The sequence below is a fragment of the Drosophila kikkawai genome, chromosome 2R, assembly GCF_030179895.1.
Source record: "Drosophila kikkawai strain 14028-0561.14 chromosome 2R, DkikHiC1v2, whole genome shotgun sequence".
Lineage (NCBI taxonomy): Eukaryota > Metazoa > Arthropoda > Insecta > Diptera > Drosophilidae > Drosophila > Drosophila kikkawai.
Window position 1 is genome coordinate 24,981,454 of NC_091729.1, and position 26,269 is coordinate 25,007,722.

Consider the following 26,269-nt stretch of genomic DNA (forward strand, 5'->3'; position numbering starts at 1 on the left):
TCAAATTTTCAACAATTTCTATGCAATTTGGGCGTTTCTCTAATTGGGGTACCAGGCGAACAGAAACCAGCAGCAAGCAACTGAAAACTGTTATAAAACGTCCAAGTTTCGAACCATTTAGGAGCAAGCGAAAGTAACGGCTGTTTTCCCAAAATGCAACTCTGGGCAGGCAGCTCAGAGAGGGATAGCAAGTGTCCAGAAAAGAAGAGAGCAGACAACACAGAGTTGTATTTTGGGAAAGAAGCCAGGTTTGAAATTTCGGCATTTAAGTTAGTTTCCTTTATTGTTAATAATGAATTAGGCTATACCAAGTATTCTATAAGTTTGTTTATGGTTTATTGCCGCATCTTTGTTGTCTCTTATCGGCAAAAGGTGAATCCCAGCTTCAGACAAACAGAGATCGAGTACTTCCCACTAGGGAAAGCACTTGTACTGATAATAGAGGAAATCTCACCTATAAAGAGAAGCACCTTCAGCTTGATTGGCACAAACCAAAGTAAAGCTTCCAACAGAACAATCAAGATGCAATTGCTGCCCTCCATCCTTGTGCTCTTAGCTCTGGTCATCTGCGCCGCCTGCACAAACCACGAGGAGTGGGGAGGACACCGACCCGGCGATTACGAACCCAGGCCATACTCAAGGCAATTTTAGTTGCCAGGATCTGCAGCGAGACCCTTAAAGCCCTTTTTCAACCAAAATAAACCAATTAACTTAGTAATTAACGCTGTATTTGATGATAAAATCAAACTGGGAGGGAAGCCAAATGCCTCAGTGGGTGAACAATTGGCATTAGTTTTATGTAGGTTAACCAATTTAAATACTGCATTTAACATTTTAAAAATTTTAAATTTTTTTTTGAAAATTTGAATGATCTAACCCCTTATCAAATTTTGAATTTTCGAAAAAAATTTTAAAAATTATTTTTTGGTTTAATATGCCTAGAAAGACTCGCCTGTTAATGCTGATCAAGAATATATATCATTTATAGGGTCGGAAATGACTCCTTCATAGCCTTTCAAGCTTCTGACTAAAATTATTCCCTGCAATAATGAGTAGTAAATACCGGATACATACACTATATACAACAAATTTTATTGCAATCTAACAGTTTATGAGCTTGAACTTAATGGATAACTACCGCACATTCACTACCAAATTTATATAAGGTCTAGGGTTATTGATTAGGAATCATAGAACGTAACAAAAGCTGCATCTGGTACGGGCAAGTGGCAAGTATCCATCCTAGGCCGTTCCCCCTCGCTTGTGCCGGCGCTCCTCGGGGCCGGTGGGGAGGCCACTAGTATCTCCGACCGGTGTTACGGGTCAACTCTTGCTGCCCTGCTGCTTGCCACCGGCAGCACTGCTCCCGGCGCCCTCGTACTCCGACCGCGTGCTGTACTCCGCCCCGATCTTGCTGAGGTCTATCTTCTGCTCCAGCATGGCGCGCTGAGGGTCAAAGTTTGGGTTAATTGCTGCCTAACCATGTGCTTAAAGAAACTCCCAGCAAACTCACCTTGACGCACTCTTGATAAACCCGGAAGATTGGCGCGCATGCCGAGTCATCCGTCCGGCCCTTGAGGAACTGCTCCGAGAACCAGCTGTTGAAGCAGGCGTCGTACTGCTTCTTCAGTTCGTCACAGTCCTTGCCAATGCTATTCATTATTCCTGAGAAGTTTTAACTAAATAGTTTTTGATTATTTAAGAGTGCGCCGGAACAAGGTGCCCGTTGCCTGTTCTGCTCAAAATGGCCTAACGCCTTGCAAGCCCGTGACTGGTCACACTTGTATAACGAACAACTTTAAAATTTTCAGGAAAAATAAATATAATTTCCCAAAATAAAACAAATTTTTCTTTTTTTTAGGTTTTTCTTGAGTTTTAGACTTGATACAAAATGTAGTTATCATTATTTATCATTTAACGTAAACAAATTTATACTTGGGACGTGGCTACAGCACGGGCAACGGTCAGCGGACGATGGTGGGAACCAGACCTCCGATCCAGTCGTGCAACCGAACCGGAGGTCTGCCTGCACTTAGCCCCTCCGGTTGTCCATGGCCATTCCATTTTGTATATAGTCCGAGAGCTACAAATTTGTTATGTTTTCAAGTGGAGACGAGAAGGAGGAGGCTGTTGTGGATAGAATGGAGGCTGCAGCGTCTACTCCTCGTCGATGGTCTGGACTTGTTGCTGTTGGTGCTGCTGCTGTTGGTTCTTGTGATGGCCACGCTGCTGGTTGCGGTTGCGATTGCCGGACCCCCGCCGCTGGCCGGCCCAGTTGCCGCCCTGGTTGTTCTGGTTGCGGTTGTAGCCACGATCGCCACGGTTGCCCATGTTGCCGCGCTGGAAGAAGTTGCCCTGCTTCATGTCAAACACCTTCTCGTTGACGTCCACCAGATTGGTGACCTTGTCCACAAACTGCATGGCCAGGGCCTGGAGGCGCGACGGCTCGGAGCGATGCATCACCACCGTTTCGCTGGGATCGTCCAAACTGGCCATTAGCTCCTCGTTGATGATCATCTTGCTGATGATCGAGTGCACCTTCTGCACGGGCAGCTCGTACATCTGGGCCAGCGACGGAATGCTGATCGAGGTGTAGACGTTCGAGTAGGTGAAGAGGTACGTGCGCAGCGATTCCTCCTTGATGAACTTGGTCAGCATCTCGCGCACTCGGTCCGATTCGTAGAACAGATCCCAAACCTTGGTGTTCATCTTCTTGTTGACGATGAAGTTGGCGCATGCCTGCCAGTTGCCGCAACGCATGGCCTTGGCGGCGGCCACCACATGCTCGCGCATCGATTCCGGGGGACCCACCAGGGACTGGCGCTCCGAGGAGCGCAGCTGCTGGTAGAACGTCTTGCTGATCATGCGGCGGCGGGCGTCGAACTCGTGGGCGGCAATGTAGGGAATCTCCAGCAGCATGGCGGACACCAGGTAGACGCACTCGAGCAGCTCGAGGTTGATGTGCATGTGGAATGGCATCTGGCGCTGCTTCTCGATCTTCTCCTGCTCGGCGGACCGTTCATGCTGGCGCTGGGGCAACAGTCCCTGGGCGAGCAGCTCCTTAGGCTTGCCGGTGACCATTAGGTCCACGAGACAATGATGCGCATCCTTCACATTCTCCTGGCGGAAGGCGCACAGACCGAGGTTGGCCATCATGCGATTGTACAGGATACGGGTGGCGGGATCGGCGGCATCGATGTTGTCCTGCAGATGGGACATCAGCACAAGGTCACGCGCCTGGAACCAGTTGTCGTGCATGGCATGGTGGTAGATGTGCGCCAGAATGGCCCGAGTCCTAATACGATCCGTGTCGTCCTTGGCGTAGATGAACTTGCACAGCTTGTCCATAACCTCCACAGAGGTGCCAGTAGTGGCCGGCACCTCGCCGCGCTTCTTCTTCAGCACCTCGGGATCGAACTTGTAGTAGAGATGCTCGATCTTGCGCAGATAGATGCGGCAGCGCTCGTTGTTGGTTCCAGAGCGCTCGAAGTACTGCAGCACCAGCTCGATGGTCTTCACCACGTTCACCTCGTCCTTCAGCCGTGACACATAGTCGTTCGAGTGGGGATCGCACTCCTTCAGCAGCTTGGTGAACTCATCGTCCAGTCGCTCCACGGCGGCCAGGGGGCAGCCGCGAACGAAGAAGGGCGCCGCGGCGTACTCCTCGTGCTCCTCGGCCACACTCTCGCTCATGTTGATGTCCGCATTGGCCAGGAGCAGCTTCATCATGCTCTGCATCACCTCCAGCAGCAGGGCCCAGTGCTCCAGCTTCATGGGCTCGGAGATCTTCTGGTTGTAGTCGAAGATAGCTGAGATGATGTTGAAGTGAATCTTCACGGAGACGGCGGTGCCGAGGTTGTGCTGGTCGGAGATGTCCCTCAGCTCGAACAGCAGATCGATCTGCAGGCGGCGATCGGTGCGCTTCTTGCCGCGCGCCGACATGATCTCCAGCAGCTTGGCCAGCACCAAGGGCACATCGATCTCGGCGTCCTTCTCGAACATCTTGGGCTTCTCCACGACATGACCCTTGACCACAGTTTCCCACTCGCCATCCTCATCATCCTCGGCGCGCTTGCGGATCTTGACCTTCTGCTCCTTGCGCTTGTCCTTCCTCTTGTCATCGTCCTTGTCCTCCTTCTCGGTGGTGCGCTTAAGGAAGCGCTCGCGCATGTTCTGGTACTGGTTCTCATCGTCCGACGACTCCGTCTCGCTCTCCGAATCCGAGTCCCAGTCAATGGAATCATCGGAATCGTCATCGTCGGCGGGTGCAGCCTTGACTGGCGCCGATTTGGCCGCCTTGGGAGCGGCTTCGGTGGCCTCGCGCTTGACTCCCACATCGCTGTCGTCGCCGGCATCGCCACCGTCGCTGTCCTGGGCGGCCACCTCATCCTCGGCTTCGCTCTCCTGGTCGGGCGCCTCGCGGAAACGCGACAAATCGTCCTCAAAGTCCTTGATGTACTTGCGCACCTTCTGGCGCAGCGTGCCCAGCGACTTGGAGTTGTTCTTGGACAGGTTCTTCCTGCCCTCGCGATCCTCCCACACCTCGTTGATGAAGTCTTCCAGCTCAGCGAGGCAGCGGATGTAGAAACGCGGTGTGATGCCGTTCTCCTCCTTCGAGATGACGGGCAGCGCCTTCTGGTACGCGCGGGTCAGATCCTCGAAGCTGGTCAGCGTGTTCGGGATATCCTTGATCTTCTTGTGGTTGCGGATGGTCTTGATGATGCTGGTGAGGTTCTCGTAGCGCTTCTCCTTGGTGGAGCGCACCACGCGTTTGACCTCCTCCTCATCGTCGCTGAATTGCTAATGGGGGGAAAGCGGGATTAAGACCGGATACTCCACAGCAATGGATGGTGGTACTCACGAAGGCGCTCGCTTTGTTGAAGTTCGTCGCTTGGACCTCCTCCTCACTGGACTCGGACTCCGAGTCGGACCCGTTGGCAAAGAAGCGCGACATGTTCGTTGACTTTCCACGCGGCCGTTTGTCTGCACCTGGAATACAAATCTATTAGTTTCGGGCCACATAATTTCTCGCCCCTGGTTGAGGTTATGTTTGGCCGCTCGGCCAACATGGCGTTTGCGAAAATGAATTCGCAAGTTTCTCGCCGGTTCCCCCATGACCTTTCGGAAAATCCGCTCGCCGGTCTCGGCTGGGCACGTTTTCACCTGGGTGGGGCTTGGATTTTCACGAAAACTTACTATTTTTACAGCAAAACTAAACGCTGTCGAATGCACAAGACATCAAAAAGAGTGACCAGATATATGAAATTCGGCTTTCCCCCTAAAATCGATATATTTTTATACGCGAACCACAGCTAATACTCAAACCGCAGCTAATACGTATCGATGTATCGCATAAAAAATCGAATAGTCGATTATAAAATCGCAGCAGCTGGGCACTCTAAAACGCTCGATTGTTGTATACTTTCGGCGGCAATTTTTAAATAGTGCGCCAAACTTAGTAAAACTACGATAAATAGTTAAAACAACAACAATTTATGTTGGTAATATATAGAAATGGCAAATAGAACGCTTACATATATAAATAAATAATAACTCTAACATAAAATTGGTAAAATTATACGGGTAATTAGATAAACATTATTTAAAAAATACAAATCACTGATCAAGGCCAGTTCAGAAGTCAAGTCTGGGGCAGTAAATGGCTGCAACATTTCGCCCCCGCAACATGTTGCAGCACATGCGCACGCGTTAGCCGGCATTTTGGCGCCCCGTCCAATCTCCGGATCAATTGCGGGCGGGTACGGGACTTCTTGGCCAAAACAACATGCAGTCAGCCAGCAAGACCGAAACAAAAACCAAACGGCAAACGATTTCGCGCGCGCCAACAAGTCGCATCGTTCTCTCTTCGCTCCGACGGACAGTTCAAGTTCAAAAACGGAATTTTCGGATGTTCGGTGCGGTGTGTTGATGCCAATATCCGGCTATAGCGTTTCAAGTGCTTTCGCCTGCTAAAAAGAATTCAATAAATTTATTTCCAATTCTTCCCGCGTGTGTGCTGAGTGTGTGTGTGTGTAAACAAAATTAGGGCCAAGTGTTCAAGTTCATGTGCTCCTCCCGTTTGGCGCTGGCGCTGGCATATCCTGTTTAAGTCCCATCTCATCATCTCGTGTGCGAGGGGGCCTGGCATCGCTAACAAGCACGGAAACACATAAAAACACTTAAACGCAAATGTAAGCATAATAAATAATAATTGCAGATTGATGCAAATCTGTTTGTTTGCGGTGTCGGAAAATGGCAAATTAAAAATTGATCACTTAATCTCGCTTAATCGCCTTCTGACACCCCCCTGACACTCGAGTGTGCATATTATCCTGAACAATTGATGGTGTCGGCTCCATAAATTTTCCGGCCCAACCTATCGACATTTTGAATCGGCGCTTGGCCGGTGAAAAATGTAGTTTTCCGGGCCCTAAACGGCAGTGGCAATCGTAAATCGTGCGTGGAAGCAAAGCCTTTATATGCATTTTGCATCCAAAATCGGTCTGGGGGTTCTGTTTCTGTTTCCGCTGGGCTCTTGTGCTGTTTATTTTGCTTCCGCTTTCCGTTATTTTGCTATTGCTGCCTTTGTTTCTGGCCCCTGACTCCATAAATCCTGGCCATTTTGAAAACCAGTCTAGCCCGGTGCATCGAAATTTCCATTTTAATGCCGTTTTTGCCTTTGCATGTTGATGGATTTCCTGTTGATTGAATTCCAGCGCGGATTACGTAATTTCAATACATATTTCTAACTATATATTTGTGGCTCACAATCCCAGTATTTGATGGATAATGTGGAAAGTAATTTCCATCAGGTTTTCTGTTTTATTGTTCTGCCATTTACGCTGCATATATTTCATTTCAATTTATCTGCACGAAGCCATAAAGGTTTGTATTGCAACCAGAAGGATTCAGAGCTCATGTTTTATTCCGGGATTTTTTAGGGTAACACCCTTTTCATGCTGCACACACTTAGCCACAAGCCGGAAAAACTCCCAAGTTAATGAAAAACCAAGAAAAACTATACAAGTGCCGAGGACCGGCACAGAAATACAGTAAATATGCGGGTGGAATGGGAATGAAAATGGAGGAGTGCATCGGATGCGCGTGCCATTTATTAGCTTTTGGCAACCGAAGGAGGAGGAGCTATCTGGCCGGGCTTAAATGTGCCATTAACATAAGCTGCACGATCGGAGGAGTAGGTGCCCAAGGGGCTTGGGAAAATTTACAATCTAATAGCTGCCCCCACAATCTAAATATAAAACCGGGGCGTGCTGCTGGACACGATCCATCCATATCCATCCAAACATCAAGTCCATCCAAATATCGAGTCCATCGAGAAGTTTGTTTACAATTAACCGACGCGACAGCATTAAACAAAAACGATGTCGATGACGAGGCCTAGCGCCCATAAACAAAGACCTGAACTGCCCGTTCCGCGATGGAAACATATGTACCAAAAACTCGTATGGATCGGATTGATTTAAGGTGTCTACAAAATTTAACAATAGCTTTTTGGCTTCACCTTGCCAAGTTTTCGTTGGCAAAACTTACGCAAATAAATAGCGCGAAAGCCGCGGAAAAACAAATACATTTTAACTTGTGGATTTATTGACTTCTTATCGACGAAAAGTTTAATTAAAGGGCAAGTTTATGTACTGTATTTAGAGGCGCCCAAAAAGGCTAAAGGTAAATGTATATAAGTAAGGTAATTTTCAACTTTATATGATACATATTTATTAGATAAAGTTTGCAGTTAAAAAAGATAAAAATTGGATGGCCAAAAGTTCGCATTTTAGCAACAAAAGTTAACGTAAAGAAAGCAAAGTTTTTTTGCATAATTTAAAAGCTCAACAAAATTATAAAATCTAAATAGATTTAAGGGTGTGAATCTTTAACTTTAGATAATATAATTTTAATATTATTTGCGAGGTAAATTTCTGGAAAATCTCAAAAAATCAACTGTGTAAAATTACCTTTAACTGCTCAATATATTGACTGCTTATCGAGCTAAACTCCCAGTTATCTACATTATTTAGAATCCCGGAAAAAGTACTAAATGGAAACGGATTAAAGGGAAACATAAACAAGTGAACAAATCGAGAAAATTCCTCTTTTAGATAAGGCCTTTCATCCCCTTTAAAAGTTCACCCCCATAAACATGTTTATTACGCGATATTTATGTATTTGGGTTACCTTTGATTTATGCTGCCGGCGATTTGATATGCATCTCTATTCCGTATTCATTTCCAGCTTTTTGTTCGGAAACCGCACCCACAACGGGGTGTAACCCACACCCATTTGTATATCCCCCTGTCCTGGCTCCAGGATCTGCTAAGACAAACTAATTTCGCCGACTAATACATACGAATGACAGTCGTTTAATTTCTATGAGTCATAAATTTTTATAATGCGCATACGCCGGGTGTGCAGCGGCGGCGGGTGTTTGCGTCACAGTCGGAGCTGGAAAGTTGAGCAGCAAACAATTGCACCTAATTAGGTGGAAATGAAACCCAAACCAAGGCCTTCAGACTTACAGACTTGTATTACCCGCGGTATCCCAGCGAGAAAAACTTTAACCAAACGGAAACTTAAATTGAAATGTAGGATAGCAGATATTGTAGTAGTAGTAGTTTTCGTTCTTTTGTTTTAGTTCGAAAAACTTTCGTTTAACTAAACAAAGCACGTCGGCAAATGATTCTGTTTGCCCGACACTTCAAGTGTCTGCGAATCAGAGGGGTCGAAACTGTCACTCCTCGGCCCAAGTTTCACTCGGTTCTTGTTTGCCGGGATCATACAAAAGCCAATCACCACAAAACACCCGAGTAATGATGCGGAACTTTTCAAGTGCCTCACTTTTCTTGGAGTTTGCCCCGAGTTTTGTTGGCAGGACAACCGGACACTGACAGTCCTGTTGTGTTCGCTTTCGATTGAAATCTCTTGCAGGAAAAGTTATTTGCATGATGGCTTCGTATCTGCAAATGGCAAATGATTTAATTGCCAATGCTTCTTGGGGGGAAAGATATGATTTTCTTTGTCAGAAAGAGAAAAGGATTTTAGCTTTTGTTTAAAGCAAATTTTAATGGGGTTTTTGAAGATTAAAGCACATATATTCTAAAAGCATAAACAAATTTATTGCCTTCTCTATTTTAAATAAAGTTTTCAGGGTTTATTCTAAGCAATTACCTTTAAGCTTTTCATTTTCCTTTATTTTTTGCTGATGACCAAATGCATTTAACCCCAGCTTGGCATATTTTTTTCTCGACCAATGCCATTTCAGCCATTTAGCCAAGTTGGAAAGCCAGTCCCGATATGCAATTAGCATTATTAGGTTGTGCGTAACACGAAACCGCAAATTCTCGCCTTGCACAAATGCAGAATTTTAAATGGTTTTATCCTTTTTCCCCTTTACTAAAGTTTATGAATATTTTCGTGTTTGTGAGAGTGCAGCAGTAGTAGTACATTTCATTAATTAAGTAACTGAAAGTGAAACAGACAAGTAATACAAGTAAAGTCGGACGAACTAACGCCGGGAGCTGCTCTGGGGAGGAGCGAGCATTCCTGATAGCGCGCACGCTTCGAATTAATTAAATGCCCGGCGACTTTTCCGCTTTTCTAATATGAAAAGTGTGCGATGTCTTAGCCTTTGGCTTGAATTAATTTATCGTTTGGTGTTTTAAGAAAATTGGGTTTTCGGAATTCACTGGAAGGGCAGAGCTAAGGGTTTCAGAGATTAATGTTTACAAACTTGGCTTACTAACATAACAATTATAAGCTTTTAAGGGGGAAATAGACGACTTGATTTGGTGCTTAGAGAGGGGATTTAAGTTTAAATTAATTAATTAATAAAGTAAAACTATTATGGTTAGGATTTTGATATTAGCTGCCTAGAAATTCATGAAATAATACCTTATAAAATTAATACAGAAACTTTAGAGAATTGAAATCAGGACTTTATTCGAATTTGTAACTGAAAATGTAACCGAAACATATCTCTCATGTTATTTATATACATTTTTTCTCACATATATCGATTTATTATACCCAAAATTAAAAAAAATTCCCATAATTACAACAATCAGTCATGTGAAATAATTGCTTTGTTTTGTGGCTTAATCGCTTCCTCTTCCTTGTAAAAATCAACAAGCTGAACATGAATCGCAGTAGAATGATTAAAATTGCATAAGCGGAACTGAATTTTCCGCATTTTTCACCACAGGGAAAGCCTGCCCTGCCTCTGCCTGCCGCCTCCATTGCCCCATTTATTTTACACATTTAATGAGCTCAACGCAGGGAAGTTAGCACCTCATGTTAGCTGTCATGTAATTTAATATGGGGGCGCCTTCGCCAGGATCCTAGTCTTCGGTTGGGGAGAGGTGGCAACACCCACGGCAACACCCAACCAATTAACTGGGGGCCATTGTGCACAAAATGGCCCGTGACTGGGTCGAAATGCCGAAAGCCGGGACCGAAACAGCTTCGAGCTCCAAGGGTGAGAGACAAATTACAAAATGAAAATGATATATGTGCTGATGTCGCCAGGGGGAGGGAGATGGAGGTTCCGGGATGGATTGAGGCATAAGTGCGGCGTGTCCGTCAGTCAGTCAGTCAAATTTATGTGTCGAGGAGTCATGGCCTCACTCTCCTCCTACTCCTGGTAATCCCTCCTGTCCACCAGCTGTTGCTGAATAATGAAGCTGCTAGAGAGCGTTACTACGCCCATCAAAGAAATGTCAACAAACTAGGCGGAAAAGCGTTGGAAAAAACCAAAGAAAAAACAAGAGGAAATTAAGGACTTTGAGGCGAGAATGTTGAATTATGCAAATTGGTGGCATTTAGGTTCTGTTTGTCGCGGGCGCGAAAATAAAATAAAATTTAAATTAATGATAGCTGCTGAGGAAAAAACCCAAATGGCACAGACATATGAAAAATGGTAAGCAAATTATTTAAAGACCAAGGAAGAGTCCCAATTTTAAGCTAAAGTTCGTTCGGTGGATACTCTCTTTTGTTTCAAGTCTGAAAAGTTTGTAAAGTCAAGGTGCTTAATTCCTGGCGGAACCATGCTCTCTAAATCAAGAAGTTTGGTTGTCTTTGTTTTAATTTTAATGTAGGAAATTAAAGCTAAAGTTTGGCTGTTAATTTCACAAAGCTACCTTTAATTTTGTGCCTAAGAAAATATATTTTAAAATTGTGTAATCCCTCATTTAGTATTAAATTCGGGGAAGAGAGATCTTTAGTCTGGGCAAACGAATAAAAATGTGAGAAATTAATAAGGCTAATTAACCAGGCTGGGCCCCTCTCATTAAAGAAAGGTCTTGAGCACATTTTCACTTTCCCACGCCTTAATTTGTAACCTTTATTTTACCCTTTAGAGAATGACAAACCAGCCACATGACCTTTAAGTTTTTCTAAAAAAAAACTCATTCATTCCCAGGACTTTACAATATTTATTTAAAGCTCTAACCTTCCCAACTAAACTAAAGAGTATTTAGTATTTTCCTCACACCCTGTAGAAACCATTTAAAATTCCTTTTCGTTTTCTGTTTCCCTGTGTATATATTTTAAATTGTCACCCACAGCAACAACGAAAATAAAAAACAAAAGCTTTTGTCCAGCCGGCTTTATGTGTGTGCGACATCCATTACTCAAGTATATAAATCAAGTGTCGGACACTCCACTTCATTTGTATGTGTACGTGCAAAGGACTCTGCTCGGTCCTCCTCCCAAAAAAAAATAATATGTAAAGGAAAAAAGAGAAAGCAAAGGAAAAATTGGCACTTTTTAGCGGGCAATTAGTCCTGGTAAATGGCACAAATGGCACAAAATGATCGAGCGTATAAAATAAAAGGCAATAAACAGGAGTCTGACATGCCAAATGATTTAATTAAATGTTTCTAACCAGGAGGTGAAAGCTCTTCCCATCCACTGAATGAAAATTTAAACTCTTCATATACTTGGCAAATATTAAAAATGCCAAGCCCCCAAAATGTAACCTTTCCAATTAGGTTAAATTCGCAGTGAAGACAGAGAACAGAGGCGCCAAAATTGCTTTATTTGCTGGCAACTGTTGGGCTCTCAAATTATATAGTAGCTATATATATTTATATCTATATAGTACGTATAGTATGTCTGCTAATGGCCCGAGTAAGAGCACATGAGGAACACATGCAAATAAATTTATTGTGTTGGGGAGGTACACTCGAAGAATTAGGTAATAAAATAAGTAAAAATATGGGGACATAATATGAACAACAACTATTATATTAACTCATTTAAAACTATGATAAAAGGGTTAAATTTAGAATTATTTAAAATTTTTTTTAGTTCAAAATAATTTGAATTTGACATTAAGTTGTACTTACATGAAAAGATTTATTAAAAATAAAATTATCATGAATATCCAAAGAATTAATGAAGTAAAAATACTTAAACTACAAATCAAAGGCTTTGTTCTTCGAATAAAAACTAAACTTGTTGAATACTAAGATATTTATCTGGAAAAATTTATGTAAAGTGTATTTTTTTCGCTTGGCAAAAAGTTTTCAGACAATTGCGAATGCTTTGTTTTTGTCGACAAACTAAAGTTCGCATTCAGACACTGTAATGCACTCTAATTGCGCCCCCCCGAACCGTATGGAGACGTCACAAAATCTAATTGCGTTGTCGGCAAGCCAACCTCGTATTAAAGGATATGCCAGAGGATACGTCAGAATATGCGCCATATACTATATACGTTAATGCGAAGTTTTTGCCGCAATTTGCTTATTTTTCGGGCCCCAGATTTTATTACATTTTTCAGCTAAATTATTAACATTGTCGCCCCTGGTTTTTGCCTATCGATTTCCCTTTTTGCGGGTGGAAAACAAAATTGTTTCAAAATGCCTTTTGGCTCTGCCGCAGGGCCCAGAGAAATTCTACAAAATATAATAATGGTTTCGAGCGATTACATAAATAATTTATCTAGATAATGACAATCGAAATTGCTCAGCTTCCCGCACCGATCCGCCATCGTTTATGACTATATCCACTTTTTCCCCTCCTGCCAAACCGGCATTAAGTGCAAACTGGCAAAACGATTTTCATAAAAAGGAGGAAAATAGGAAATAATATACGAGAACAACTGAAGTGAGAGTGGGAGAGAGTGGAAAAAAATAAAATATAACTATGACAATGTATTTTAATGGCTTATGGAGACGCTTAAATTTGATTTTTTATGACCGCTCCTTAGTGGTTGCTTTATGCTCGAACATGCGGGTATTTGGTGGACACTTAAATATCTATAACCCTGTCTGGCATTTTAAATAGGAGAAGCAGGAGAGACATCCGAGTAGAATTTAATACTAAAATTCAAATAAAGTATGAAAATTTACTGAGCTATTTATAGGCTTATTATCCTCACCGAATAAATGATTGAAAATTGTGTTTTCTTTTCATTATATTTGCATAAATAAAAAAATAAATAAAAAGAGTCGCAGGCAGGCAGGTCTGGTATTCAATTACAAGGCTGAAAACAAATGGCCAATCGCAAATCTTTTGCCAAAGCCTGCCTCCCGCTTTGTACGCATATTTTTCATGAACAACACACTGAAAGTTCCCACGCACACACACACACACCGAAGAATCAGAGGAAAATATGGTGGGTTTCCCTTTTGTTAGACTATATATTACTTTTCCAGGGGGAGTACGAGTGTCCAAAAACCGCGTTATTTATTCAAAACATTCGTGCGTGTGCCCAAAAAACAATCCCAAACATTTACAGGCGACTTAGCTGCATTTATTATGAGACGCACTAAGTCCCCAAAGGCTGACAGATAAGATTCCTGTTCCCTCTCTCCTCGTTGGCCACGTGAGCAGACTGCTGTTTGCCCTGCGATAAAAATTTGGCCAGTGGGTTAGGTTAGCACCTACCAAAGAGACGCAGTCCTATCCCCTTCCCCATTCCCATTCCCAGCGGATGGATCTGCGGGTTGCGAGGCATTTTAAGTGGCGTTGTGTCCGCAGCTGAACTACTGATAAATTGCATTGATTTATCAATCGCACTCTCATGAGCTTGTAGTCACATATAAAAATAACAAGTAACTAAAAGAGTAGACAGCAGAAATAAATATGGAATGAAAGGTATCCTGGAATATAATTATTCAATTTTTAAAGAGAAAATTTATAGAGATAAGTTCAACCTAAGGCTCTATCTTATAAACTCTTGTTTCAATTGAAAGGAAACATTTAAAAAAAAATATTATTTATATATTCTATGAATTTAAAGGCTTAACTTTTAAGCTAGGTAAGCACCCTTCTACATTTTTTGAAACCTCATTTACAGGGTACAAAAATAAAAGTAAAAACATGGGGGAAGCACTCTCTGAAAGTCCATAAATATTTGACATCCAGATGGCCACCAGATAAGCGGACTTCTGCCGGCCATTCGATGCCATAAATCACGACACTTCTCGCCTTGTTTTTTTATTTTATTTTGGAGTTGCTGGAGCGATGTAAGCCAGTTATTGATATTGGCTAACAGGTTTATTTGTCAGCCTAATGGCTGTGCGATCCCGAAATAGATCAATTTTCGTACGAATCATGAATATTTATGGCGCAGAAATGTATGTTGTACATGTGACATTAAGGCATGTTGGCCACTTTAAAGGGAATAATTTATCATTTGGGCTTCAGTCAGTGTCAGTGTCGAAATTCAATTAGCTAAGTGTTGGGCAAATAAACCTGACCGCCACATCCATGATCCTCCTTCTCCTCCTCATCCCCAACTGGTTCTGCGTTATTATTTTGCTAACAAATTAATTAAGTTGAGCAGCAAACAATGCGGACAATGTTGACATTTCAACAGGCTCATCAAGCAGCCATTTTCAGTTGAGAAATATTCTAGCAATTTTCCGCTTTTGCTTGAAAATACTTAATTAGTTCGTTCTTTGTTCTTGAACTTCATTTGCATTTCGAAAATATTCGCAATTGCGAGGGAAGCCATACCGAAAAGGGTCACCAACAGTGAAATTAATTCAATTTAAATCATGAAGTCTTAGGAAAATGTCCACTGAATAGAAACAAGAAACAAGAAGTTTGCAAATCAAAGGGACACCAAAAGGTATTCCTTCAATTATAAAATCTATGTATTCATAGAAAAGTAATTAATTGTTTAACAAATTAATAATTAAGCCTTTCAACAACACTAACAATTAATGCTAATTAATAGCAACTGCAAGTCACTACATTTAATTGACAGCTTAAATAGAAATTTAATAAATTATTACGCATACGCCATGTATGCCACTTTTTTTTGTTTGAATTTCACTCTCTATTAATAATGCCTGACTTTTATGGGTTTTTATGTCGCAGGCAATTAGCCAGCCAACTTAATTGTGGCCATAAATTCATTAAAAATCAATTTTTATTAACTAGCAGCTAGTAAAAACAACAGTTGGTGATTGTTTATTAACTTTCACAAATTGTAGAGAACTATTTTTCCAGCTAACTGAAAACTTTTAACCTCTTGCTTACCTGAACTTGGCCAAGACAAAGTTTCTGTGCTAGAAGTTTTCCACTGATTGGAGTCACCAGAGGATCTCAATTAGTTTTTCTCTTTTGAAACTACAGCATATTGAATATTGAGTACAGAATATTAAATTTAATTTACTCTTACAAAACACATTTAAATAATTCAACTCCAGGGAGTAAACTTTAATCATATTTGTGGAAAATGTAAACTTTTCATGAATATTTTCACTTCGAAAACTCAGCACTTTGCAAGCAACTTTGTGGCAACAGAGGCGTTGAATTTTCTGGTTTATGCAAATTGTGTTTATGCATTCATACGGATTTGATTTTTAAGGCATCTGTTTTACACTTTCTTTATATTATTCTCGATGGCATCCGGACTTTATGCACCTCACTTCGCAGGAAGGAGGTGAAAGGTCGCCGGCTGACGGGTATTTGTCCGGATGTTTACATTCACCTGGCCGAGAAAACGACAGAAGATGGCGGCGGGCCATTCATATTTTTATTACAAAGGAATGACAGCCTGGGCTAAGAAGGCAAAAGCCGAACGAACGCACAGATTTCAATTACGCAGAGTTTTCTCCTGCTTACCCGATTCGTGATGCACTCGAGAAAAAATTGAAATAAAAATTGTGATTTGACATTGAAGTTGGAAAATTTTAAGGGAAGAAAAGCAATAAAAGATGGTTGGGTTTTTATTGTAAAAATATATTTGTGAAATGCGAGGAAAACGAGTTCTTTAATCTTTTAAAAAGTATAGGTTTTTTCTATTTTTTCTTTATTTTTAAAAACTTTAAAACAAAATCTCAAGTGTTCATTTCCTGCGGCTGTCCAAGTCCATTGAAGTTCCTTGTGGGCGTCAGTTACATTTTATGAGTCACTGTATCACAGTATGTGTGTGAGTATGTGGTTAATGGCTGGAAATGTAATGACAGGATATGCATTCCTTGAAGTGTTGGCGCAGGCAGGACTGCCAAGGAGCCCGAGCAGCAAAGGCAAGCATCAAGTTGATAAGAAATTCCACGCTAATGCCATAAATCTGTAACATAAAGCCCTCTTTCTCCTTGTCGTCCTGGTTGCCATCGTCTATGGATACTTTCAGATTGGTGGCTTTAATGGAAAGTTAGCACGTGTCTTTTGAGAGAAAATCTGGGAAACAGAATGCCAAATTAGCGAAAGGGGAAGGGTTAAATTAGAGGGATTTTCAAATGCACTTTGAAGGAATCAGGAAATGTGTATTTGAAGGGGAAGAGAAATGTATTTGCATTGAAAATTCAATGAATTTAAGGAAAGCAAGGGAGTTTTAGCAGAATAGTTAGTAAATTTTATTAGTAAAATAAATTTTAAGTAAATGCAAGTTGAGTTTAAAGTACTATATCTTAACTAAGAATATGCTAGTCACATTTCAATTTATTTATTTTTATTTTTTTACTTTTCAAAATAACAATTACCCCAAAGTCTAGCCCATAAACTAAACTTAATTAAACTCTGACAAACAATTAAACTTTAATTTACTTTTACCAATTTTCTCAGCTTTAGAAACTTTCAAGTTTGCCTTAGAACAACACACACTTGTGTTTGCTGTTCAAATTAAAACCAATAAATTGAGATCCATAAATATACATATATGCATGGAAATAGAAAAGTAAACATATGGGGTTATATCAACCATTTAATGGCATCTGAAATATTTTTATATTATTTGGGCTGACGGAATTTAATACTAAATAATTGCATTTCCTGCACATGAATCCATTAAAGCAAAACCAAAAGCAATTTGAATCAATTTAACGTTACAAACTGCATTGTTTTTTCCCACTATTTGCAGCTATAAGCTTTGGATGCAGATATGCAGCAGGAGCAGCAGGAGCAGCAGCAGCCTCCAACGAGCCAACGAGCCGTGAAGGAGATGAATTAATCAAGTTGGCTTAAACAATTTCCATTTCGTTGGCAAAGAAATAAAATTAAACGAGAGAGAAACGAAAGGAATCAGCAGTAGAAGCCCCACCAGGATTACTAGGAGATCCCTCCTCCCCAATGATAGCTAACAATTTGGTGAGCATGGAATCGGAACTGGACATGACGGCGCAGGGGGACCAGGATCTAGACCTGGACAAGTCTCTGCTCTCCAATCCCCTTAACATCACCCAGGCTATTTGGGACATGGCCATGCTGGCCACCTCCACCCAGTGGACGCTCTTGGATACCGACTTCACTTCGGGTTACGACAACCTCAGCGGTGTGGCGCCTACAGAGACTCCTTACGTGCCCTATGGCCGAAGGCCGGAAACCTACATCGTGCCCATCCTGTTTGCCCTGATCTTCGTTGTCGGCGTCCTGGGCAATGGCACACTGATTGTGGTCTTCCTCAGTGTGCGGCAGATGCGGAATGTTCCAAACACGTGAGTGTCCTGGGGAAAAGTTTTTGTTTATCCCAGAGAAAAGCTGGGTAGATAAGGCTTTAAAGGATAGTAGCCTAGCCAAACTCGTAGTAAATTTTCCAGGACATCAGCTAGTCGTTTCCCTGGCTTCCCTGTTCGTTTGAAAATGTATTTTTGATTTATGGCAAACTTAAATTGAATTTAATTATATGCCTGATGGTATCTCCCCCGGTGGCGATGAGTGTGCGCCAAATTATGCATGCAAACGGCAAATGTCACGAGTTGCCTGAAACATGTTCCTGCTCCTCCACCGTTTTTTGGCTCACAAAATGCCTTTAGTTAATTAAGTGACATCTAGGCCAGGACAGGAGGCAACCAGCCGGTGATGATAATGGTAATGCTGTTACCGTCTCCGCCTGGAAATTGCTTAAAATTTCCCTTTCACTAGGAAACCCACGCAAATCGATTGGCAGCTGTTGAGTTGCTTGGTTCTGGGATAACTAATTAGTCGTGTCTGTTGTAGATTTTTGTGCTGCATACATTATTGTGGGTATGTGTGTGCCATAAATCAAGTTATTACACACATGCTAGCATAAATATGATTTTCAGGCAGACAATAACCTTATGTGGAAGATGAGAGTGGAAACGAAAGTCGAAGTACTTGAAGGGAAGCCTAGGCAATACATTAAAGGCGTCTCTGAAGTCTAGAATGATTTCCAAAGCTAGTCGAAGCCAATGAAGCGTTGTATTAAAGTAAGTTACTTTAAGGGTTTTTAGTTAAGTGACTTGTTAGGAAGAGGATTTTATTATTAAGCTAATACCTCTACCTATTTTAGACAATTCCCAAAAAACAGAGTGAAGTTTTTAGAGGGTATTTTGAGAGTAAACTTAGTATTAATACAACTCTTTAAGTGCCCCACTTAAGAGCCGTATTACCAGTAATTTTTCTTGGCCTTGCATCCCACAAAAGACTTGAGTAAATATCTTAAGCACTATGCTCTCTAGAGGCAACAGCTTGGCTCCAAGAGGAAGTTTATTAGTGACACGAGTTCATCATTAAAACGATGACCTTCGTCCTGAGGGCAGCGAGTTGCGAGGCTGTGCCTGTTGGCGGCGGCCTGTTGGGGCTTCTGGCCAATTAAAACATTCCACATTGTTGGCAGCACACTACTCGTATATGAAGGCACTTAAAGCCGGATGTATTAGCCACTTTAAGCTGACCATGGAATCTTCATGAATCCGATTCTGCATTGAGCTTAACTCACATAAAACTCGCTTGGCGCTTTTCACCAAAGGCCAACCGTTGGGGGAATGTCAACTGATCAAATTACGCTGAAATTGCATTTCGTTACTCCGGTAACTTGGCTTTAAAAGTGCCAAGTGCTGGAGAGGATTGGAGGATAGCAGGGACTGAGACGGGAGACCCTTATCGGCTTTGCCCGGGGGCCACAAAAACGTAATTTGGTGTTGCATTTCCTTCTGAAAGCCAGAACGTGGCAAACAAAGTGCCACATGCAGCTTATTTATGGTAAGCGCGGGGGGGTGGGTTGAGGGGAAAGAGGTTTTGGGATAAAGGCGAAATTACTATATGCGATCATGACCAGAATTGCCACTGTTGGCAATTTATTCGGTGCCACTGTGGTCTTAAGTGTGCCACTGCCAGGCAGGAGCTCAAAAATAAAAATAGTTAAATGTGCTTTCTTTTGTCTTTGTGAAGATGCGAGGGTGGTTTAAGGGGTTTGAATTAAGTTAAGAAAGTCTATAGAATATATTTTAGGTTTTTTGATTAATAGTTTATCAAAAAAAGTTAAATTGATGGAGAGTTTTGTGTTTTATTAAAAAGAAGAAAAACCCTGAAATACTAAAAATTATTAAAATAGGATCTTATTTAGTTTCTTTAATATTTCAAGCCCCACTAACTTTTCAAACTCCCCTCTTAGACCCCACTTAACATAGCTTCTGCTAGATAAATCAATTTTAATGGTCATTGTATTACTCCTCCACAGTCAGCAGTTGTTGCAAGTGTCGCTATATCCTCTTTTATATATTTTAAATTTGCCTAAAACTTTGCAAAACATAAATCAAGCAAAGGCGCCACATTTTTATCACACTTCAAGGACACGTGCTGGCCACAGGAAAGACAAGAGGGAAGATGAGCAGGCAGCTTACTTATCTCAAAAAAATGAAGCATAAATCCATGGGATTCCTTTCGCTTTACCGCCTCCCCGGGAGAAGGGTGTGTTTAAGTTTGACTTTAAATTTCCTCTTTCAGCTATATTTTATCACTGGCACTGGCGGATCTGCTGGTTATCATCACCACAGTGCCCCTGGCCTCCACTGTCTACACCGTGGAGTACTGGCCCTTTGGCAGCTTCCTCTGCAGTCTGTCGGAGTTCATGAAGGATGTGTCCATTGGAGTATCGGTCTTCACGCTGACAGCTTTATCGGGGGATCGTTATTTTGCCATTGTGGATCCCCTGAGGAAGTTTCATGCTCATGGTGGGTAAAATAACAGAGTTACAAGAGCTTAAAATATTATTAAGAATATTTCCAGGAGGCGGTAGGCGAGCCACCAGGATGACCCTGGCCACAGCAGTGTCCATTTGGCTGCTGGCCATACTCTGTGGCATGCCAGCTTTGCTGGGCAGTAAACTCAAGGTAGCTAATCCTCTCTTGCATCTATTTAACCTTTCCTGATTCATTTTACTCTGTTTACCCAACAGAACTTTGGTATCAACAAGCAGACCATTGTCATCTGCTATCCTTATCCGGAGGAGTGGGGCCCCAACTATCCCAAGACCATGGTGATGCTACACTTTCTGGTCTACTATGCCATCCCTCTGGTGGTCATAGCTGCCTTCTACGTGCTCATTGCCCTCCATCTCATGTACTCGGCCAGTGTCCCCGGCGAGATCCAGGGAGCCGTTCGTCAGGTGAGGATTAAGCACGTAACTCAATTTATGCCCCCTAAAAAGTATTCATAATTGAAATCAATCATTGAACCCTAAACTGTAAAAAAGCGGGCAACTCCATAAAAGTGAATTATAAAGTTTTTTCCACAACTATTTTGCTGCTGTAGCAAAAAAAAAGAAAGAAAAAGTGCGCAAAAACTTTGCCCTTTCTGTGGGGCGGCATAAAATATTCATATTGACTTGACCAACGCTCTGGAATTTCAATTCAATTGGTTGGAAAATAAATTGAGGAACTTTTTAGGGGGAAAATGTACATAAAAAACATGTGTTGCCTCATCAATAGAAATTCCTGGTGAATAAATACAGCGCAATGGTATAATATATCAGGAGCCAAATTGTTAGGGATTACATTTCCAGCTTGTTAGAAGTTTTTCTTTCTTTATTTACTTGTTTCTTTGTGGTTTCGTCTAAGCTTTCCTTGTATTTAATTCTATGTATTTATAAAAGTTGTGTTTACCACAAAAGTTTAGTTAGAGGTGTTATTTATGAGAGTCTTTTAAGCTTGGCAAGGTCACGAAATTAAGTTTAGTTTAATAAATAAATATAAATACTCTTTAAACTTGATAAGAAATTATTTCAGTGAGAACGAAGTGCTTTTGAGTTATTTAATAAATTTAAAAATATATGAAAAGCTTTATTATGTTACCAAATTATAAATAAGTTAAGCTTTGAAAAATGTTTAAAAACTCGAAGATGCCAAAAGATACAAAATAAGGAGCTGTATCCCTAAGATACCAGAGGGAAACCTAAGGACTTCTATAGACTTTTACTGATTTAATATAAATCTTTTTGTTAATATTTTATATATATATTTTTTAAGAGCATCCAAATCTCCTGTGTCCTGTAATAACAGGATATCCTTTTCTCACATCACTTAACATAAATTTCTGTTTTCATTTCAGGTTCGTGCCCGTCGCAAGGTGGCCGTCACAGTGCTGGCCTTCGTTGTCATCTTCGGCATTTGCTTTCTCCCCTATCACGTCTTCTTCCTCTGGTTCTACTTCTGGTGAGTGTTGGTCCTGCTCCTTTCTAAACATGAATGAATGGATGGAAAGTCAATTTGTCAAGCGGATAAAAGGGAACCTGCCAGCAGCAAAGGATATGGCGTACACACATGGCTCCATGGCTCCATGGCTCATGGCTCTTGCATGTTCACAAAGGAGTCGATAAGGGTGAAGAGAGTCCTGCGTATGAGTAATGTTGTTGCCATTTGTCCGACACTTGTTCGCCTGCAGGACAATCGATTTACCCGCTGATATCTCCATTATGGGAGGCCCCAACATAACTCCAGACTACCTCCCTTCTCCTCCCATTTTTTATGTTTCTGTTTGTGCCTTAAATTCCCTATTTCTTCCTTGGTTTTGTTACAGGCCCACCGCCCAGGACGATTACAATGCGTTCTGGCATGTCCTGCGCATCGTCGCCTACTGCATGTCCTTTGCCAATAGCTGTGCCAATCCCGTGGCCCTGTACTTCGTCAGCGGTGCCTTTCGCAAGCATTTCAATAGGTATTTGTTCGTTCACATCAATCCACCAGCCGCATAAGCCACCCCCAACGATACCTGGTACTGGGTACGGGGTACTGGGTACTCGCTGGTCGGTAAATCAATAAACAATCTGTAGCCCCGTAACTGTAAGCGTAAGCCAACTGCCATTCCGTTTATCTCTCTCTATCTTTCCCTCTCTAAACAAAACCCATAACTTCCGTATAAAAAAAGAAAAAAGAACCCAAAAAACATAAACATTTGAGCCAACATGCGTGACTTGAAAGTTCTCTATGCACCCCACAGAGTTTTTAAGCAGAAAAAAAGGAAAAGAATTCATAGTTTGGTTGTCAATTTCCATTTTGGACGTGATCTGAAAATTCCTTTGATATGTTTTTTTTTCTGTTTCAGGTTTTTGTATATTTTTTTCTTCCCTTTAAACTCTCCTCTTTGTGTCAGATTTATTTATTTAAATATTTCAATAGTTGTCTCTTTAAAAAAATATGATTTATGGACTCGCGAGAGTTCCGCTGCATAAATAATAAGTGAGGAAATTAATGCAGTGTTTCAGCTTTAATTCAATTAATCTTTAAGTTCAATTTATCCAAACTGTGAAATGTGTGGTGTATCCCCTACTCTCTCTATTTATTTGTTTGATTTTCTGTAATATTTCTCTCAACTTTTATTGAACCGCACACATTGACCAAGTGCACAACTTCCCTTTCGATATGAGTGTCTCTGCTCTTAAATTGCAATCTGGAATTGTTTGTTGCTCCCGCATGAGCTCACAAAATGGCACACAACCACGACTGCACAGAGAAAAAATATGGCAAAGCTATAGAAAATATATTAAAGATAATACAAATTTAATTTTAATAAATAATGAACATTTTTGAAACCTAAAAATATGTTAGAAAAATCTCAAGAAAAAATAATATTCATTAGGGGAAACTTTTCAAATTTTACTAAGATTTGAAATGATTTAAAAATGTGAAAAAAATAAGAAATAAAATATTTAAAATAGATAAATCCCTTAAATTTAATTTAAAAGTGATATTTAGTTATGTTGCAGATATTTTTCCTCTGTGTAAATACTAAGACACCCCACAAAAACACGCCACCACACATAGACAAGTGAAATTTTTGAAATATTCTTTATGAAACGCGAATATACCTCCCCTTGACCGCCACCCCCCATTTCTCCAACCTCCTCCTTCCGCCGGCAGATATCTGTTCTGCCGTGGAGCCAGCGGAAGACGCAAGAAGCGCGGCCAGCACGACACCTTCTGCATGCACCGGGACACCTCGCTGACCAGCACCGCCTCGAAGCGCTTCCAGTCGCGTCACTCCTGCTACCAGAGCACCATACGCAGGTGAGTGAAGTCCTGTTCTCCTCAATAGTAGATTCTGAAAAATCCCGGAATTCCCATCATTTTTACTGCCTGCACCCTCAATGGACAGCTGTCGTCTGCAGGAGACAACGATAACCACGCTGCCGAACGGTGGCAATCAGAATGGTGCCTCCATCTCGGCCGTGGACCTGGCACCATTGGCCATGCCTATGGTCCCAGCCTCGGGGCACAATGAGGCACCACCTCCAGGATATGAGTTTGCTGCTCTGAACGAGTTTGGTCAGCAGCAGCACCAACGTTCGCACCCACCAAAGTTCCAGGAATCCTTGTTGAATTGAAATTACAGGATCAGGACTAAAAGTGGGACTTTAACGGAGTTTACAGGAAGTCAGGCAGCGAGACAGACACTCTATCAAGATCAAAAAGTAGTTAAAGGTGGCATATTTACCTGCTGAGGTTTTTTTAAATAGAGAAATTCTTTAGCTAAGAGAATTTGTTTAGAAATTAAAGTCAGCTTTGGGCAGGCTTAAATTATATAAAATCGGTAAAGGCTTCTGCCTAACAAAATACAGATTAAAGAATATTCATTGGTTAGATCGGTTAATACAGTAACACTCCTGAAATACTAAATAAATCACTCCCAACAGATGATTATTTTGTGCTAAAAATCAACTAGAAGCTGCTAGTAAACCTTCATGGAATGTAAATACAAACTAAATGTTTTTTATGTCATAGATTTTAAGCCTAAATGTAAACTGTGTCTGTTTCAAACTAAAGTATTGCAGCCGTGGCACGGCTTTAAGCTAAACAACTAAATGCGTTTAAAATAAAATATATGGAAAAGAAAAAACTCCACTTTTATAGCTAATCACTAAAGAAACTTTGTAAATACATTTTTATGTGCCATCAACTAGTTGAAAATAAATGTAAATTGTGCGTTAGAAAACTTTGTTTTCATCTGTCGCTGGAAAAGTCACTCGAAGCCGCCACATGAGCTGTGAGACCCGAAAACCCGCAGCGTGAACAAGTCATGGAAATTTATGGGAAATTAAATTACTTAGAGACCATCCATCTGTGGCAGCTTGTGGACAACTTTAAGGAGTCCGGAAAACTTTGTCTCCTGGCTGAGGCATCAACAACAAAGCTGGCCGGTCGTGACCTCAGAAAAAAAGAAGGGGAAAAAGGAAAGGAAAGCGACTCCCTGCGGTTCGACGTGGGCTCTCTGCCAGGGACATTCGGGGAGATTAATTGGTTTGGCCGCAGGCACAAAAAGGTGAAATCGGAGTCACAACTTAATCTCGTTCACTTCAAACAAATTGCTGCGCCATTTTTGAGCCGGATTTTGGGTTCGAATCTGGCGGAAAAACAATTGTGGGAGTTGCCTGCATTATTAAAAAACCATTTTCGATGGAAAACCAACCCTTTGAGATATTTCAGGCTCAGATTGATCTTTAATCGAGATATGAACCGTGCTTTAGGGGTCTTGCTTTTGGGTCTGTTGAAGGTTTTTACATATTTGGAGTGAGGTTTTCCCTCATTTAGTACACATTTTCTGAGAAATAGGTAAGGGTTTATTTTTGGTTTCTTATCTTAAGTCTGTAGTCTTTTTATAGAAACGATTTATCTCTTGAGATTTATATAAATTATTTATAATTAATGTTTCTTAACTCTAAGGCATTGCCTTTATAACTGGCTATATCTGAGGACTCCTTAGCCAAGTTCTTGACTTTATAAAGACATTATGCAAGTCCTATACAATAATGATTGCTCTCAAAGTTCAAGCACCAGCAGTTATGCTTGCTCATAATGCCACAGGGACTTCATCTTCATCTCTTCGTTTCCTGAATCAATTTCCGGCCATTTCAATGATGATTTTGCGGCCGTAAGTGCCGATGAAATGTGCCATCAAGTCAATCAGCTTAAATCGGACGCACATTGGCGTCATTATTTACCGAAGAAGCCTTTTTGCGTGGGCCAGCCAGACTCTCGACATTCGACAGATTCGACAGATACAGAAATTAAATTAACTCATGAAAATGTCGGGCGCGTCACGGGCTACGTGCCGAGGATTTCCCTGCGACTCCTTTTGCATGTCGGAGGTCCTGGTGACAGGCGTTATCTTTCGCCTGGCAGCTCTACTTATTCTTTTTGTATATAGTATATACATATACATATATATACATTTCTCTATTTCTGTTTATACGCGCTGGCTCATTTTTAATAAACCGGCTTGGGGTACTCATGCGGCATTTCAGCGACCACGTCAAGTTGTCATCAAGCCAAGTCGAGTGCTTATCCCGGCTTTATTAACTGTCCAAAGTGTTTGTAGCTGCTCCTTCTGCTTCTGTGCGGTTTGTCGTTGTCCTTTCCGCCGTATCTTGAGTTTATTTTTTTACTTTTCTTACTTTTTTCCCTTGATTTTTGCGCTTTTTGAGGTTTTGAATTTCAAGCTTATAACATAAAAAATGTTGGTTTATTTTTATGAAATTAGTCTGGCGGAAATTGAATTTCGGTTACTTTTACAATTGGAAATATTCGCTTTATTTGTGAGTGGAACTGGATTCTGGTCTAATTAG

General features: G+C 41.4%; 5 protein-coding genes across 5 annotated transcripts in view; 3 read left to right on the forward strand and 2 right to left on the reverse strand.

Annotated features, from left to right (window-relative positions):
- The first annotated feature begins 472 nt into the window (after nt 1-472).
- LOC121502921 (uncharacterized) lies at nt 473-718 on the forward strand. Its single transcript, XM_041777067.2, has one exon. The coding sequence runs from the start codon at nt 523-525 to the stop codon at nt 649-651; it is 129 nt and encodes a 42-aa protein (XP_041633001.1). The 5' UTR covers nt 473-522; the 3' UTR covers nt 652-718.
- A 353-nt stretch (nt 719-1,071) lies between these two features.
- Nucleotides 1,072-1,739, reverse strand: LOC108072898 (TP53-regulated inhibitor of apoptosis 1-B-like). Its single transcript, XM_017164221.2, has 2 exons — nt 1,514-1,739; nt 1,072-1,446 (listed from the first exon to the last, which is right to left on the reverse strand). Exons 1-2 carry the CDS (start codon nt 1,658-1,660, stop codon nt 1,324-1,326), a joined length of 270 nt encoding a protein of 89 aa, XP_017019710.1. The 5' UTR covers nt 1,661-1,739; the 3' UTR covers nt 1,072-1,323.
- Nucleotides 1,740-1,845: 106 nt separating this feature from the next.
- eIF3c (eukaryotic translation initiation factor 3 subunit c) lies at nt 1,846-5,318 on the reverse strand. Its single transcript, XM_017164475.3, has 3 exons — nt 5,197-5,318; nt 4,862-4,989; nt 1,846-4,800 (listed from the first exon to the last, which is right to left on the reverse strand). Exons 2-3 carry the CDS (start codon nt 4,952-4,954, stop codon nt 2,158-2,160), a joined length of 2,736 nt encoding a protein of 911 aa, XP_017019964.1. The 5' UTR covers nt 4,955-4,989; nt 5,197-5,318; the 3' UTR covers nt 1,846-2,157.
- A 526-nt stretch (nt 5,319-5,844) lies between these two features.
- Nucleotides 5,845-24,593, forward strand: CCHa1-R (CCHamide-1 receptor). Its single transcript, XM_017164227.3, has 9 exons — nt 5,845-6,191; nt 17,333-17,906; nt 20,158-20,384; nt 20,440-20,543; nt 20,609-20,818; nt 21,760-21,863; nt 22,228-22,365; nt 23,568-23,714; nt 23,803-24,593. Exons 2-9 carry the CDS (start codon nt 17,542-17,544, stop codon nt 24,029-24,031), a joined length of 1,524 nt encoding a protein of 507 aa, XP_017019716.1. The 5' UTR covers nt 5,845-6,191; nt 17,333-17,541; the 3' UTR covers nt 24,032-24,593.
- Nucleotides 8,812-26,269, forward strand: part of LOC108073037 (uncharacterized) — a 58,344-nt gene continuing 40,886 nt past the window's right edge. The window contains exon 1 of the mRNA XM_070284108.1: nt 8,812-8,816. The gene's annotated coding sequence lies outside the window, so the exon portion shown is untranslated. The remainder of the gene's footprint in view (nt 8,817-26,269) is intronic.